The sequence below is a fragment of the Canis lupus genome, chromosome 3, assembly GCF_048164855.1.
Source record: "Canis lupus baileyi chromosome 3, mCanLup2.hap1, whole genome shotgun sequence".
Lineage (NCBI taxonomy): Eukaryota > Metazoa > Chordata > Mammalia > Carnivora > Canidae > Canis > Canis lupus.
The window spans coordinates 79,079,717-79,097,831 of record NC_132840.1 but is presented as its reverse complement, the minus strand read 5'-3'; the positions used below and the strand labels follow the sequence as shown (position 1 = coordinate 79,097,831).

The window sequence follows — 18,115 nt, the reverse complement described above, 5'->3', positions numbered from 1 at the left end:
CCAATTTTACTTGATGGGAGGTTTAAATGAATGAGGAAATGGTGAGTCCAGAGAAGGACAATTGTGTCTTTGTTCATCCTGCTTCTCCCTTCTCCCTTGGTTTTTCCAGCAGTCATGTATGTATATGGTAGCACTGTATTTCCTCTCTAGGGTTAATTGCGGTACTCTCTGCTATCATTAGCTTATAAACCTCTAATAAAAGCGAAGTTAGTGTGTTTCTTAGTATCATGATAGGGGTAAATGATGATATTCTGGATCCAGATTTGGTTAGTCTCAGACCTCAGGTATTCTCAGTGTATATCCCCTCTTGTAGGATGAAATATTGTGGGAAGAGCTGGCTTTTTCTCTAATGCAATCCTTTTTTTTCCTGTGCTCACAGATCCCCTTGGAGAAGAATGGCTCCTACAAACTCCTCTTTTGTGACTGAATTCATTCTGGTGGGGCTCACAGACTTACCAGATCTCCAGCTCCCCCTTTTCTGCCTGTTTCTACTCATGTATATGGTCACCCTGTTGGGAAATTTGGGTTTGATCTTTCTGATTGGGCTGAATTCACACCTCCACACCCCCATGTACTTTTTCCTCTTCAATTTGTCCTTCATAGACTTCTGTTATTCCTCTGTGTTTACTCCCAAAATGCTGATTAACTTCATATCCAAAAAGAATATTATCTCCTACAAGGGGTGCATGACCCAGCTTTACTTTTTCTGTTTTTTTGCTATTTCTGAATGCTATGTGCTGACATCCATGGCCTATGATCGCTATGTGGCCATCTGTAACCCACTTTTGTATAATGTTGTCATGTCTCCTAATGTGTGTTTCAGTCTTATGCTTGGTTCATATTTGATGGCATTCTCAGGTGCCATGGCCCACACAGGACGCATGTTGAGACTGACCTTCTGTGATGTAAACACCATCAACCACTATTTGTGTGACATCCTCCCACTGCTCCAGCTCTCCTGCACCAGCACGTATGTCAATGAACTGGTGGTTTACATTGTAGTGGGTATCAATGTGATTGTGCCCACTGTCACCATCTTTGTCTCTTATGGCTTCATCCTCTCCAGCATCCTGCGCATCAGCTCCACTGAAGGCAGATCCAAAGCTTTCAGCACCTGCAGTTCCCACATAATTGCAGTTTCTCTCTTTTTTGGTTCAGGTGCATTTATGTATCTTAAACCATCTTCTGCTGGGTCTATGGATGAAGGGAAAATCTCTTCTGTCTTTTACACCACTACGGTTCCCTTGATGAATCCTTTCATTTACAGCTTAAGAAACAAAGACATTAAACTTGCTTTGAGAAGAAACCAGAGTAGGAAAATGTTTTGATCACAATCACTATCTGTGGGTGTAGTTATAGGACTGGTATATTCTGTTTCTTTCATCAGAATAGTTTAGGTGAGAGAGTTCACATCCTATATCTTTGTTCCCATGGTGAAGGAAATTTGAGTCATCTGTCAATTTATTTTCTATTTTTTTTGGCTGAGTAATGTATACTTTATTGACGGTACAAGATAGGGCTCCCCAAGCCTCTGCCTTGCAGGGAGTATAGGATGGAAACCATATAGAGGTCAAGAGATTCTCAGTGTGTTGTGGGTACGTGTTGGGGCAAGGACTCCCCAGCAGCTGAGAGCTTTTCTCTCCTTTCTTATTCTGGTTGGGGCTATTGGTCCAGTGGGCTTATACTCCTTGGTATCCATATGGCCCATAAAGTTGACCACCTGCTTGCTATAGTCAGGTCACTGAGGGCAGTGCCAACCCCAGAATTGAAGGTAGAAGAGTGGGTTTCATTATTAAAGTTGTGAGAGACAACCTGGTCCTCAGTGGAGCCCCATATGCCCCTGAGGGGGCCCTCTGATGCCTGCTTCACTAGTTTCTTCATGTCATGGTACTAGGTAGCTTTCTCCAGGTGGCAAATCAGATCCACAACTGACACTTTAGGGGTGGAAACATAGAAGACCATGCAGAGAGCTTCCTTTTTGGCTCAGGGATGGTCTTACCTTCAGCTGTGGCAGCACCAGTTAAAGGAGGGATAATGTTCTGGCGGCCCCTCAGCCATCATACCACAGCTTCCTATTAGGCCTGTGCACAGTCTTCTTGGTGGCGGTGACAATATTGAGGAAGTTTCATACTTCTTATTGTTCTTACCCATCAGAAACATGGGAGCACCAACAGAAGAGGCAGAGATAATGACCTCTTGTCCACACCTTCAAGTAAGACCCACAGTTCTCCATAGTAGTGAAGACCCCAGTGGACTCCACAACATATCATCACCAGCACCACCTCATTTGATGTTGGTGGGATCTCTTCCTGGAAGATGGAGATGGGCTTTGCATTGATGACACGTTTCCTGTTCTCAGCCATGACTGTGCCTGTGAGTTTGTTATAGGTGGAATCATACTGGAATATGTACATCATGTAGCTGAGGTCAATGAATGGGTCTTTGATGGCAACAGCATCCACTTTTCTGGAGTTAAAAGCAGCCCTGTTGATCAGCTGCCCAACTAAATCCACTTACTCTGACCTTCACCATCAAGTTTGGGGATGTGGCTGGCACTGTACCAGATGTGGCTGTGTGTCAGACACGGAGGAACACAGAGCCTAATTTGTTTCCAATTTTTAATAGTAGATCTTCTTTCCTCAACATTTCCTCAATATCTTCTCCTTTTCACCACTTCAGCCATTTAGGAATAGGGTTAATGAGTATATAGATCTTTGTTTTTCACATTGTCATTATGGAATTCATTTTTTTTCTCCTTGAAAAGGATAAACAGTTCTGTAAATGATAATGTAAAGTTTTCATGGTAGAGTGATCTTGTACATATGGGGGTTTTGGAATCAGGAATCAGATAATCTGTACTCTTGACTACACTCTCCACTGGACTCTAATGTACCTCCTTGAAATGTCTGTGTTTCGTAAAGACTGCTAACTCTGGGAAACGAACTAGGGGTGGTAGAAGGGGAGGAGGGCGGGGGGTGGGAGTGATTGGGTGACGGGCACTGGGGGTTATTCTGTATGTTGGTAAATTGAACACCAATAAAAAAAAAAAGAAATGTCTGTGTTTCACAGATAACACAGTTTCCAGACATTCATAAAATATAATCCACTTTCCAGCTAAACATTATGTGTTAGGCCTCTTTGGGCAGAGATTTCATATTTATCATAGGACATATAAGTGATTGTCAATATATATTGCATAGACCTAATTGTGGAAGCTGAGAAAAGTTAATGAGTTAAGTTATACAGCTTATTAAGGAAACAGCTAGATCAAGTGTAGCCTCCTAATTTCAAGTCTATTGTTCTTTCAAATACACTTGTGTACTTCATTTTATTATTTTTATTTCAATAATCATGAAATATAAGAAAACTTTTTTATTTTGAAGGTTAACTGTGCTTTGTTGGCTTACATAAGAATATCTCTCAGGGTAGTGTTTTTTTTTTATTTAAGAAAATAGTTTGATAGTTCTTTTTCTTGTAAAAGAGAAGTCCTATTAGGCTGGGATGGTTGAGAGACGATTGGCGCAACAGGGAACTTTTTCTGCAAATCATTTAAAAAAAGATTTTAGAATGTTTGTAGGTGCTTGTAATTCAGAGATGAGGGCATGGCATAGAAAGGAACCCAGCAACAAACATTAGGCCAGGACCCAAAAACCACATGGACAATAAACAAGAAACTGCTCTGAAGAAAAGGACGATGTGATTTAAAAACCTCATTTCAATCTGAATTTGTGTCCTGCTCTTTAGAGTACCGTAATATTCCCCACTGTCCATAGAGCTTTGATAAAATTTTGATAAAAAAAAAGACTGACTACTTTAAAGAGACTTCATCCTAAATTCTACACCTGAAACCAATATTACACTGTATTTTAACTAACTAGAATTTAATAAAAACTTGAACCAAAAAACCATAATCCTTAATCAAATTATAATTTAAATATTTCTAAGAAAATAATAATATTTGATAATTTACCATTTTTCAAATTTTGACTCAGATTTAGGTATTGTGAAATTCAGCATCACTGGTTTGTTGGCTTGTTTTTCAGTTGTTCCATGTCACTAAAACCTTGACTACAGTTTATTTATTTTTTAAAATTAATTTGTTTATTCATGTTTTTACTTGGAGTCCAATGTATTCACAAAGAAAATTTATTTTAAGTATAGTTAACATAAATATTGTATTAATTTCATGTATACAACATAATGATCTGATTTCATTATGTACTATGAGATGCTCACTGTGATACGTGTAGTTACTGTCACCATATAGTCACTGACTTACGGCTTTAAATGACGTCTCACACCACACCCCCTGACCTCCACATCAACTTACTTGATTTTCATTTACCTAGTTTTGTTTATACAAAATAGTTTATTTTCATTATATTTTATTGTTTTATCACCTGTTTTGATGAACTTGTGTTCTTTATTGAGAAAAAAATGTCAATATATAAATAATGTCTGTGCTATTCAGGAACCCTTATAGACGTTGCAAAGATGTGTGCACTGAGTTATATATTTTATCACTATTTGAGGTAGCTAAAAGTATGTATTAAACCTAGTCACTAATCTTTCCCTTGACAAACCTCAAAATACAAGTGAAATCCTCATTTCAGACAAAGACTTTGAGAAATGATAATTTTTTATTGCAGAAAGAACAAACTTTCTTTTGAGTTAAATTACATTTTTTTCATGTTATTTGGGAAAAAGGTCATTAAAACTTAAAAAATTATAAAGACAGTTTACTAAAGTTGAGATATGCAATATTTTAGTCAAAGCAACTTGGCTGACAAGTTTGTGGTTAGTAATTTAAGCACTATCTGTGTTTGGTGACTTTTATTTTTCAAGAGGAGAACAAGTCAGGTGTGTCACATACACACCTGACTTTGTGTGAGTTATCCCTTATGGTTTTTGCTTTTCTGTGTTATGTGAATGGCCATAAAACAAGTTAGGAGAGAAGATATGAGTCTATTGAAATTGTCACAGCTAGGAGTCAAATAGGCAAGTCATGGGATTTGTCTGCACCTGTGTCCTAGGACAGAGTTGTCTCTGAGTCAGTATGAAAGCTTGGACTTCCTTGGCAATAACTTCAAATAATCCTCCTTGTTTAGGACCAGAAGCAAAGTTGATTACTTTCTGAATTTGCTTAATGTAAACTTTCTGTTAGTGAGCTGCTATGGTCACTTGGAACCAAGTTTGGGAGGAGCATGATCAGGGAACAATGAGGTTAAGGTGTCATAAAAACCAAAAGTATGGGACACCTGGGTGGCCCAGTGGTTGAGCATCTGCCTTTGGCTCTGGTTGTGATCCCAGGGTGCTGGGATCGAATGCTGTATCAGGCTCCCCGCAAGGAGCCTGCTTGTCCCTCTGCTTCTCCCTCTGCCTATGTCTCTATCTCCCTGGGTCTCTCATGAGTAAATAAATAAAACTTTTTTTTTTTAAAAGCAGAAGTACAGAGATTCTGAGTTCCATGTCTTTTTAATTGCTGAATCCCTAAATGTATTGAACCTCATTCTCCATTCCTCCTTACACTGCCTCCTTAACACACACACCCTCACACACATTCACTGACACACACATACACATTGTTCAAGTCATATTTTAAAAGATCACTGCTAACATGATTGCATGGTATGCAACCCACTTTCAGGTAGAAGGTTCCTGGTTCCAGCTCCTGAGAGGAAGGGCTGAACAGGAAGTACTTGTAAATCTAGGAAAAGGAAATGATTATTGCTTTTATCATTTGCTTGTTCATGGAAACACACATACATATGCACACACATTGTACTAACACACATGCACAGTCACTTGTATGCACACACACACACACACACACACACACACACACACAGCATTTTGTATCTCTAAGTACCAGCAATGTGTGGCATTGGGGAATATGTCACAAATATAAATAAGGCATAGTAAGGGAAGGATATAAATGTAGATTTTCTTAATGCAACAGAGTAGATAGATTATAAAATAAATCTATGTGGTCAAAATTACTTCTTAAAATTGGTTTTGTTGAATTGATATCCATGAAGGGGGACAGACATGGTATTTTAATCTGAGTTTGACATACTAGTTTTTTCTCTTGTGCATTGGGACATTTCCTTGTATTATCAGCTGACCACCAGGTGAAGTAGTTGGTTTTTCTGCAGGGCTTGGTTGAACGAAATATGTACCTTTGAAGATGAAAATCATACCCTGCGTGACGTTTTACCTTCTGAAGAATACTCTTAGCTTCCTCAGTGAGTAGGATGGCTGGTGGTATCAAAGGGGCTGCTGAAAGTCTCTGTCTGACATGAAGTTAAATTAACCCACTTCAAATATTAATATAGAGACAGACAGGGTGTTACCATTGCTCTTAATGTGTTTCAGTTTTTCTGCTGTGTCACATCCCTCAGTTTATGAATTCCAAAGAGAATTCAGGTGAGACAAAGAAGAGAGGGAATCTTAATTTTCATTTCATAGATGATGAAACAGATGTTCAAATGTCTTTATGGTTTGTCTCATATTACAACTTGTAAGTGGTAGAACTGAGATTAGGACTTGGTGTTTTGATTCTAAATATATCAGGGTATCATTATTATTAACATACTATACTTTAAAATATGAAAATGTGAACATGAAAATGGTTGCAGTAAATAAAAAGTCTCAGGACACAAATAAAACCAAAATGCTAAACTAAGCAAAATGTCAAGAAAGTATCTTTCCCATTTTATATTTGTAAGCTCTATTGCCTAAGTTAGGGTGTGTGAATATATTCTTATTTTATACTGGCCCATGCAATATCTGGAATCACATAAGGGTAGACTTCTTTAATCACTTCTATGTTCTCTTCCTCCTTCTTCTGGGTGGAGGTGGAACACCATGAGGATCCACTGAAGTTATGAAGCTGTGAACAAAAGCTGGAGCATGATTGCAACAGTATCAAGGTTCAGGATGGGAGAACCTGGAGGCAGATAGATGGCTCTGGGCCACGGAATAGTCTATTTATACATCTGCATGGTCATTATAAGCTGGTCATTTTATAATATTGATTGAAGTGTATATTTTGTAGGCATTGATATGTGTATTCATGCTGACCTACACAATAAAGACTGAAAAACTTGGGTTATACCTGTAGTTAAATTAAATATTCCAGTAATCAAAAAGCTAAGACTCAGAATAAAGGTTCAGGTAAAGCTACCAGCCTTCCAAGTACAGAACGGCTCACACAGAAGAAACCCTTAGAAGTAATATGTGGAGTAATCAAAACTGGTCTGGGGCAGAGATAATGATTTTACTACTCAGTGAGGAATTTCCACCAGTGTCTGTAGGAGGAGCAAAGTCCATAGAGAGCCCCATTGTATAGGCCTATAGTAGGCTATATGTCATTATGTATAGATGATTTAAAGAGGAGATTGTTCTCATAACATATTATATAATTTCATTTTGTTAACTCCTCTACATTCTTTTCTTTTTTTCTCCATGTTTTTATTTAAATTCCAGCTAGTTGGGCAGCCCCGGTGGCTCAGTGATTTAGTGCCTCCTTCAGCCCAGGGCCTGATGCTGGAGACCCTGGATGGAGTCCCACGTCAGGCTCCCTGCACGGCGCCTGCTTCTCCTTCTGCCTGTGTCTCTGCCTCTCTCTCTCCTTCTCTGTGTCTCTCATGAATAAATAAATAAAATCTTTAAAAAAATAAATTCCAGCTAGTTAACATATAGTGTGAAATTAGATTTAGGTATAGAATTTAGTGATATATCACTTACATAAAACACCCAGTGCTCATTACATTTGTCCTCTTTAATCCCCATCACCTATTTAACTCATCCTCCCTCCACTTCGGTAACCACCAGTTTTTCTCTGTAGTTAAGAATTTATTTTTGGAATTCTTTTTTCTCCTCTAATATTCATGTGTGTGTATCACATTTCTTCTTTCTCTTTCCATAAATTGGGTATTGTTGATAATGCTGAATCAACATTGAGGGCATGTATCCCTTCAAATCAGTATTTTTGTATTCTTTGGGTAAATACCTAGTAGTAAAGTTGCTGGATTGTGGGTTTTGTTCCATTTTAACATTTTGTGGAACCTCCATACTGTTTTTTAGAGTGGCTGCACAAGTTTGCATTCCCACTAAAGCGTAAGAGAATTTCTTTCTCTGCATCCTCCCTAAAATCTGTTGTTTCCCGCGTTGTTAATTTTATCCATTCTGACAAGTGTGAGGTGAAATCTCAGTTGTAGTTTTTATTTGCATTTCCCTGATGATGAGTGATGTTTAGCATCTTTTCATGTATCTGTTAGCCAGCTGTATGTCTACTTTGAAAAAAATGTCTATTCATGCCTTCTGCCTGTTTTTTACCTGGATTGTTTCTTAGATGTTGAATTTTATGAGTTATTTATATATCTTAGATACTAACCTTTATTGCATATGTCATGTATAAATATCTCCTCCAATTCTGTAGGTTTCCTTTAAGTTGTGTTGATTCTTTCCTTCACTGTGCAGAAGTTTTTTATCTTGATGAAGTCCCAGTAGTTTATTTTTGCTTTTGTTTGCCTCAATCCAGAGTCATATCTAGTAAGAGGTTGCTACAGCCAATGTCAAAGAGGTAACTGCTTGTGTTCTCCTCTAGGATTTAAATGGTTTCTGTTCCACATTTAGGTCTTTCATCTATTTTGAATTTATGTTTCTGTCTGATGTAAGAAAGTGGTCTAGTTTCATAATTTTGCATGTTGCTGTCCTGTTTTCCCAACACCATTTGTGGAAGGGACTTTTTTTTCTATTGAATATCCCTTCCTGCTTTGTTAAAGATTAGTTGACCATACAGTTGTGGGTCCATTTCTGGGTGTTCTATTCAGTTCTATTCATCTATGTGTCTGTTTTTGTGTCAGTACCCTACAGCTTTGCAATAACTTGAAGTATGGAATTGTGATGCTTCCAGCTTGCTTTCCTTTTGAAAATTGCTTAGGCCATTCAGGGTCTTTGTGGTTCCATACAAGTTTTAGATTGTTTGTTCTAACTGTGATAAAATGCTAGTGGTATTTTGAGAGAGATTGCCTTAAATGCATACATTTGGTATGGACATTTTAACAAAATTTGTTCTTCTAATCCAAAAGCGTGAATATCTTTCCATTTTTTAAAGTTGTCTTGAATTTTTTTCATTAGTACAGATCTTGTACCTCTTTGGTCTGGTTTTTCCAATGTATTTTTATGGATTTTGGTTCAATTGTAAGTGGGATCAATTCCTTGATTTCTCTTTCTGCTGCTTCATTATTGGCTTATAGAAGCACAACACGTTTCTCTACACTGATCTTGTATTCTGTGACTTTAAACTGAATTTGTGTATCAGTTTTTAGCAATTTTTTCTTTTTACTTTTCTTTTTGTTTTCCATGAAGTCTTTTTGTTTTTCTATATAACATATCATGTCATGTGCACGTAGTGAATGTTTAACTTCTTCCTTGCAGATTTGGATGCCTATTATTTCCTTTAGTTGTCTGCTTGCTGAGGCAAGGACTTGCAGTACTCTTAAATAACAGTGGTGGAAGAGTACATTCCTGTGTTGTTTCTGACCATAGAGGAAAAGCTCTCAACTTTGAGAATTTTTTTTGAGAATGATATTAGTTGTGAGTTTTTCATATATGGCCTTTATTATGTTGAGGTAAGTTACCTCTACCTTTACTTTGTTGAGGGTTTTTTTTTCTAAATTATGAATGGTTGTTGTATTTTGTTAAATGCTTTTTCTGCATCAGTTGAAAGGATCTTATGGTCTTGTCTTTTCTTTTATTAATGTGGTGTATCATTTTGGTTGATTTGCAAATACTGAACCACCCTGGCAACCCAGGAATAAATCCTACTTGATCATGGTGATGGTTGTTTTAAGGTACTTTTTTTAGATCATGTAGGTGGCTCAGTTAATTAAACATCTGATTCTTGATTTCCACTCATGTCATGATCTCAGGGTCATGAGTTCAAGACCTACATTAGGCTCTGTGCAAAGCTGAGAGTCTGCTTGAGATTCCCCCTCCCCCTCTGCCTTTTGGCAACCTCAGGTTCTTTCTCTCTCTCTCTCTTTAAAATAAGTAAAATAAATCTTTAAAGGACTGTATTTGCTAGTCCTTACTAGTCTAAAGGATTAGATTTGCTAGTATTTTGTTGAGAATTTTTACATTCATGGTAATCAGGAGTATTGGTCTGTAACTCTCTTTTTTAGTGGAATATCTCTCTGGTTTTGGCATCGGGATAATGCTGACCTCAAGAATGAAATTGGAAGTTTTCATTCCATTTCTATATTTTGGAATAGTTTGGGAAGTATAGGTATTACCTCTCCTTTAAATGTTTGGTAGAATTCCTCCGTGAAGTCATCTGGCCCTGGACTTTTGTTTGTTGGGAAATGTTTGATTACTGATTAGATATCTTTACTGGCTATTGATCTGTTCAAGTTTTCTATTTCTTCTATTTCTTCTAGGTTTTAGTAATTTATACTTTTCAAGGAATTGATCTCTTTCTTCATAATATTCTTCTATAATAGTTTTTCATAATATTCTTCTATAGTAGTTTGTATTTCTGTGGTATTGGTTGTCATTTATTGCTCTTTTTTAAGATTTTATTTATTTAGATCCTTTCTCTTTTCTTTTTGACAAGTCTGGCTAGGGGTTTTATAATTTTATTAACTTTTTAAAAGAGCTAGCTCCTGGTTTCATTGATCTATTTTATTGTTTTTCAGTTTCTATATTGTTTAGTTCTATCTAATCTTTATTATGTCTATTCTTCTGCTAGCTTTCAGCTTCACCTGTTTGTTCTTTTTCTAGCTCCTTTAGGTTTAAGATTAGGTTGTTCATTTGAGCTTTTTCTTGTTTCTTGATGTAGGTCTATATTGCTATAAAATTCCCTCTTATGATGACTTTTGCTGCATCTCAAAGGTTTTGGATTGTCATGTATTCATTTTTATTTGTTTCCATATTTTTTTAAGTTTGTTTTTGATTTCCAGGTTAACTGATTCATTGTTTCATAGTATGTTGCTTGACCTCCATGTATTTGTGGTCTTTCCAAATTTTTTCCTTGTTGTTGATTTCAGGTTACATAATATTGTGGTCAGAAAATATGCATACTGTGATCTCAATCTTTTTGTACTTGTTGAGGTCTGATTTTTTATCTAGTATGTTTTCTATTCTGGAGAATGTCCCATGTGCCCTTGAAAAGACTATGTATTCTGCTGCTTTAGGGTGAAATGTTCTGAATACATAAGTTAGGTCTATCTGGTTTAGTATGTTTTTCAAAGCCATTGTTTCCTTGTTGATTTTCTTAGATGATCTGTCCATTGATGTAATTAGGGTGTTAACGTCCCCTACTATTATTGTATTATCATCAATGAGTTCCTATACATTTGTTATTAATTGTTTGATATATTTGTATACTCCCATGTTGGGGGTATAAATCTTTTAATTGTAAGAGCATTGTTGGATAATCCCTTTTATTATGATATAAGTACCTTTCTTCATTTCTTGGTACAGTTTTTGGTTTAAAATCTTGTTTGTCTGATGTAAGTATTGATTCTATGGCTTTCTTTTGACATCCAGTTACAAGGTAAATATTTTCCATCCTCCCACTTTCAATATGCAGGTGTCTTTAGGTCTAAAATGAATCTCTAAAATGAGGTTGCAAAAGAATAGGTATTGCTTTTCTTTTATCCATTCTGACCCTTTATGTCTTTTTATTAGAGCATTTAGCCATTTTTATTCAGAGTAATTCTTGATGGATATGAATTTTGTGCTGTTTTATTACTTATTTGTCATTGTTTCTGGAGGTTTTCTCTGTTCCTTTCTAGTCTTTGTCACTGTTGGTCTTACTTTCCCAGTCAGATTTCTGTATAATATTTCTTGCAGGGCTGACTTATGGTCATGAACTACCTTTAGGTTTTGTTTGCCTGGGAGACTTTACTCTCCTTCTATTCTGAATGATAGCAGTGCTATATAGAGTCTTCTTGCCTGCAATGTTCCCCAGTCAGCATGGAAAATATATCATGCCACTCGCTACTGGCTATCTAAGTTTCTTTTGAGATATATGTAGCTAGCTTTATGTGTGTTCCTTTGTAAGCTAGGGGTTTCTTTTGTGTTGCTGCTTTCAGAATTTATTTTGATAAGGTCTCTTCTTAAAGACCTTCTTCAGGCATTATTTTGACAGCTCTGTAGTGATAATTTGAGAATATAGAAAAGTGGATATATTTAGGGATAAAGAAAAGACTGCTTCAATCACCGGAGGTATTAAAAAGTATAATGATTGAATCAGAACCAGATATCACAATCATAATTCAAGTTTAGAGGTGATTTAGCAGTCTGTAAATTTATGTGGAGTCTCTGAATATAGGATTAGAGCATTTTATATCTCATCTGCCTGGATGAGCAACATCTTTCAAAATAGAAATAGACCTGAGTTTGAAGTTGGAAGTAACGCTAGCTCAGTTAAGCAAACTGGAGAGTGGTAAGTAGTTGACCCTTGGTCTATGTATTCATATATACTCATTATGCAATTTTTCTGGGTTTTATCTTTCTATAAATAGGACACAGTATTGAGAAGTTGACAAGCTTTGTGAAATCTTCAGTCTTTTTTCCCCTTGAATATGCTTTTGGTTCTTTCTCACTCTCTTCTCCTGCTGGGATTTCTGAAATGTATTTATTGATATACTTGGTAGCATCCAATAAGTGCTTTATGCTTTCTTCACTATTTTCTTTCTTTCTTATTTCAGTTTGCCCTTCTGAATGAATAATTTACAGGGACGTTGAATACCTCTGTTGAATTTTTTAGTTCAGAAATTGCATTCTTCAACTCTATGATTTCTGATGAATAATTTTAAGTTTTCTGGCTCTGTATTGAAGTTTTCTCTTGCTTTCTGTATTGCTCTCTGACTCCAATGAGCATCTTTGTGACAGTTGTTTTGGATTCTCTGTCAGGCAAGTCATATCTTTTCATTTCATTAGTGTCACTTTGTGGAGATTTCTCTTAGTCCTTTCTGGAAAGTATTTCAACTTGCCTTCATTTTCATTGACTCTCTACATTGGTATCTGCACAGTAGACAAAACACACATCTGTCCTAATATTCATGGACTGGCCTTGGACTAGAGAAGGCACCACCAACAAACTCAGTCAGAGACTGAAGATCTCTCAAGTCTCTTTGTTCTTAGTTGTAGCCCTCCCCCTGCTTCCTCTCAAGGCCCCACCCCCATCCATTGTGTGCCAGGTTGTGTCTGTATTCTAAAAGAACAACACTGAAGCCAATTCCTCAGGAAGCCACAGATAAATTGAGTTACTAGACACATAGTGCACATTTCCCCCTCTCCCTAGAGAAGCTGTAAGAAAGGGGTTTTCAATTGTTTGCTCTATGCTGAAACAGGTGATGGAACTCTGGGCACCCAAACCACCATCTCTTATGTCTCTCTCTCTGGGCAGCTAAAGTATGCCATGTCATGTATCCCCTCTACTTGCTGACACAGACTATCTTGAATCCAGTCTTCTTAACACACCTAATAAAACTTGGAGCATTGGACATATGGTGTACTTCTTATCCTCCCCAGGAAGAAGCCAGGAACTGAGAAGTTTTCCTAATTTGAAGGTCCTGTGCAAAGATAAGTGTTAAAACAAGGGGACATCTGGAATTTCTGTAACAGTATTAAAGTGACTAGATTCGTAGTTTAACTGGGAACAGACTACCTTAACTATTGTCTGGATTTTTTTAAAAATAGGAATATGTATGTGAAACATTTTGAATTAGAGTGTTCATGGAGGCCAGGAGGTTCTAGGGTTTCTTCTGCCATATTTTTGACCTGGAAGTTGGAATTTATTTTTGGCTCCTCTTGGGGGATGTCCAATCCCTATAGTGAAGGGACGCCTCGGATAAAATTTTAAGTCTCTAAGGAATTAGAGATATATAGTGGTCCTTTGTGTAAATACATCCCCTCAATACCCTATTACACCAGAAACCATTCCCTGTGGGAGAGACTGAGTAAGCTTTTGCCCTGTTTACGACTGAGTACATTATATCGTTCCACTCACCTTAAGAATTCTGTGATTTACCAAGTGGCAAAAATGATAATAATCAAGGCTGTTTATTTCTGTGTGCTGCTTAAGAGGACTCAGAGTCAGAAGTTACTATCTGTGGTTCAGAAAGATTTCCAGGACACATCAGAATCACTTGTGGGGTAAGTGCTCCTATGATCAAAACAAGCCAACCTTTGAGGACTAAATCTGCCGTTTCAGGAGCACAGGGTCAATTCTGGTAAGGAAGAACCAAGGTGTTCTTGCCTAAAGAGGGTGAGTTTCTGAATTCCATTTATATTCATGTCTTCCTTTTGTGATGGAAGTCCAGGGATCTAAGATATGCCAGTTTCTCTCTAGGTTTTGCAGCCCTGAGACTTACCTGAAATTAGTAGAAGGACGTGTTTGAGGGGAGGGTGATGGTGCAGGAAAGGTTCAGAGACATTATTAGGTTCAAAGGATGCAATTTATCATTCAATTCCATGGACAGATCTCTCACTTTTGTACATTTATGGTTTTTACTCTGTGACATAGGGCAGTAGCTTAAACTTTCCTAGGTCCTTTAGGTTTGAGTTATAAAGAATGTTCTTCATTCCCACCACATCAAATCTAATCCCCATTAGAAGCCAGCACCAGTTTGCTGGGGTTGTTGCCTCCAATTTACTGGTTAGGGGAAGGGTCATGTGGTCAAAGAAATGAAATGAGAGAAGACGATTCTCTCTTGGTCCAATCTTCTCCCTTAACCTTTGGTTTTCACAACAATCCTGTTGGCATATGGAAGCACCGGCCTTCTTGCTGTGGGTAACGTTTTGAATGTGTTTGCTTATGCAGCTTATAAAGTCTCTAATGAGGGAATGCTCATATCACTAGATTCATGATAATAGTAAAGGGGATTCTGTGAGTCCAGGTTGGGCTAGTCTCAGATATTCCCAGAACAAACCCAACTCTTATGAGGAGATATGGTGGGAAAATTTGAATTGTTCTCTGTGTAACTTTTTCTTTTGTGCTCACAGATCCCTTTAGAGAAGAATGGCTCCTGGAAATGCTTCTCTTGTGACTGAATTCATTCTGGTGGGGCTCACAGACCTACCAGATCTCCAGCTCCCCCTGTTCTGCTTGTTTCTACTCATGTATGTGGTCACTGTGCTGGGAAATTTATGCTTGGTCACTCTAATCGGGCTGAATCCACACCTCCATACCCCCATGTACTTTTTCCTCTTCAATTTGTCCTTCATAGACCTCTTTTATTCATCTGTGTTTACTCCCAAAATGCTGATTCACTTCACATCCAAGAAAAATATTATCTCCTACAGGGGGTGCATGACCCAACTTTTCTTTTTCTGTTTTTTTGGTATTTCTGAAGCTTATGTGCTGACATCCATGGCCTATGATCGCTATGTGGCCATCTGTAACCCACTTTTGTATAATGTTGTCATGTCCCCTAATGTGTGTTCCCTCCTTATGCTTGGTTCATATTTGATGGCATTCTCAGGTGCCATGGCCCACACTGGATGCATGCTGAGACTGACCTTTTGTGATGCAAACACCATCAACCACTATTTGTGTGACATCCTCCCTCTGCTCCAGCTCTCCTGCACCAGCACGTATGTGAATGAGCTGGTGGTTTTGATTGTGGAGGGCATCAATGTGATTGTGCCCACTGTCACCATCTTTGTCTCTTATGGCTTCATCCTCTCCAGCATCCTGCGCATCAGCTCCACTGAAGGCAGGTCCAAAGCCTTCAGCACCTGTACTGCCCACATAATTGCAGTTACTCTCTTCTTTGGTTCAGGTGCATTTATGTATCTTAAACCATCTTCTGCTGGGTCTATGGATGAGGGGAAAATCTCCTCTGTCTTTTATACCAATGTGGTTCCCATGATGAACCCTTTCATTTACAGCTTGAGAAACAAAGACATTAAACTTGCTGTGAGAAAAACTCTGAGTAAGAGAGTGTTTTGATCAGAGACAGTGTTTATCTTTGCAGTTTTTTGTAGTTGTTTACATATATAATATATATGGAGATTCTGTGTGTTTAAATAAAATGCTTTTAGTGGCAATCTTCTTAGCATTTTTCCTGATATGGTAAATGGAGAGTGAGTCATACAATATTTTTAGTCTTTATGAAATAGGTCTTCTTTTCCTCACCAATACCACGATATCTTCTCCCCCTTTTTTTCCTGCTTACTAATAGCATTAAATAAGAAACATGTTGTCTCCCTTTTTCCCATTTGTATTTTGAATTTGTTTTTCTTCTGGAACATGGTAAGTGATCTTGAATGTATTACATTAGGTAACAGGAGGGTAACATTATATTATTGGTTGTTCTTTCTGCCACTTGGTATTAGAATATATATCTGATACTCTGTATTTCCATTTTTCCATCCTATTATTGGGAAGAATACGACTCCTTTGAATGGCAGAGGTTGAAGGTTCCATAATGACAATCAACGTTAATCCATTTTGCTTATGCAGACATCACATATCAAGAGATTTTTTAGGCAGACTTTTCCTTTTTACCTTTGTACAGCTAAACCAATCACACATCATCAGGGAAATACAAATCAAACGTACAAGGGGCTATCACCTCACACTTGTCAGAATGAATAAAATCAACAACATAGGAAACAGCAGATGTTGGTGAGTTGTGGAGATGACAAGGGGAACCCTCTTACACTGTTGGAGAGAATGCAAACTGGTGCAGCTACTCTAGAAAACAGTATGGAGATTCCTCAAAAGGATAAATGTAGAACTAACCTACATCAAAATATTTTTATTGTATGGCTGGGAAGTGAAGCTAAGAGTAGTAAGATTTATCTAAAGTCACACAGCTTTATAAACTAAGAGTTTATACTAAATTCTTAGCATTCTGATTTCACATCCACTACTCTTTGTAGTCTATTTTGCTCTACTTCATTTCTCTTGTTTTGAGTTTTTATTTAAATTCCAATTAGTTAACATATGGTGAAACCTTAGTTTTTGGTGTAGAATTTTATGATTTATCACTTACATACAACACCCAGTGCTCATCACAACCTGTTCCTTCTCTAATTGCCATCTCCCATTTAACCTATTCCTCTACACACCTACCCGTCAGCATCCTGTTTGTTTTCTTTAGTTAGGAATCTGTTCTGTGGTTTTCCTCTCTTTTTTTCCTCCTTTGTTCGTTTGTTTTGTTTCTTAAATTCCACATAGGAGTGAAGGCAAATGGTATTTGTTTTTTACTGACTGATTTATGTCACTTAGCATAATACTCTTTAGTTCACTCATGTCTTTGAAAGGGGCAAGATTTCATTCTTTTTTATGGCTAATAAAAAAATACACACACACACCACATATCCTTTATAATTTCATCACTTGATGGATATTTGGGCTCTTTCTGTAATTTGGCTATTGTTGATAATGCTGTTCTAAACATCGGGGAGCATGTATACCTCTAATTAGTATTTCTGTATCCTTTCAGTAATACCTTGTAGTGTAATTGGTAAGATGTAGGTTAGTTCTATATTTATCCTTTTGAGGAATCTCCATACTGTTTTCTAGAGTGGCTGCACCAGTTTGCATTCTCTCCAACAGTGTAAGAGGGTTCCCCTTATCATCTCCACATACTCACCAACATCTGCTGTTTCCTATGTTGTTGATTTTATTCATTCTGACAGATGTGAGGTGATAGCTCCTTGTACTTTTGATTTGTATTTCCCTGATGATGTGTGATGTTCAGCATCTTGTCATGTGTCTGTTGGCCATCTGTATGTGTTCTTTGAAAAAATGTATATTCATGGCTTCTGTTCATTTTGTAACTGGTTTATTTGTTTTTGGGTGTTGATTTTGATAATTTCTGTATATATTTTGTGTACTAACCCTTTATCATTTGCAAATATTTTCTCCCATTCTGAAGGTTGCCTTTTACTTGTTGGTTGTTTCCTTCACTGTGCAGACACTTGTTATCCTGATGAAGTCTCAATAGTTCATTTTTGCTTTGTATCTCTTGTCTCTGGAGACATATCTAGTAAGAAGTTGTTACAGCAAATGTCAAAGAGGTTACTGTTTGTGTTCTCTTCTAGGATTTTGATGGTTTCCTGTCTCACATATAGATCTTTCTTACAT

At 37.3% G+C, this 18,115-nt stretch overlaps 2 protein-coding genes across 2 annotated transcripts; both read left to right on the top strand.

Annotated features, from left to right (window-relative positions):
• The first annotated feature begins 395 nt into the window (after positions 1–395).
• On the top strand, positions 396–6,430 carry LOC140625508 (olfactory receptor 8B8-like). The gene is made up of 2 exons (XM_072812812.1): positions 396–1,311; positions 6,402–6,430. Exons 1-2 carry the CDS (start codon positions 396–398, stop codon positions 6,428–6,430), a joined length of 945 nt encoding a protein of 314 aa, XP_072668913.1.
• A 7,997-nt stretch (positions 6,431–14,427) lies between these two features.
• On the top strand, positions 14,428–15,970 carry LOC140625504 (olfactory receptor 8B8-like). Its single transcript, XM_072812799.1, has 2 exons — positions 14,428–14,441; positions 15,037–15,970. Exons 1-2 carry the CDS (start codon positions 14,428–14,430, stop codon positions 15,968–15,970), a joined length of 948 nt encoding a protein of 315 aa, XP_072668900.1.
• Positions 15,971–18,115: the final 2,145 nt, after the last annotated feature.

Bases quoted from the DNA above. Each gene is read 5' to 3' on its own strand.
- LOC140625508 (XM_072812812.1), top strand. From the start codon at position 396: ATGGCTCCTACAAACTCCTCTTTTGTGACTGAATTCATTCTGGTGGGG. The intron at 1,312-6,401 runs GTAGGAAAATGT...CACATCCCTCAG, and splicing joins TGCTTTGAGAAGAAACCAGA to TTTATGAATTCCAAAGAGAA.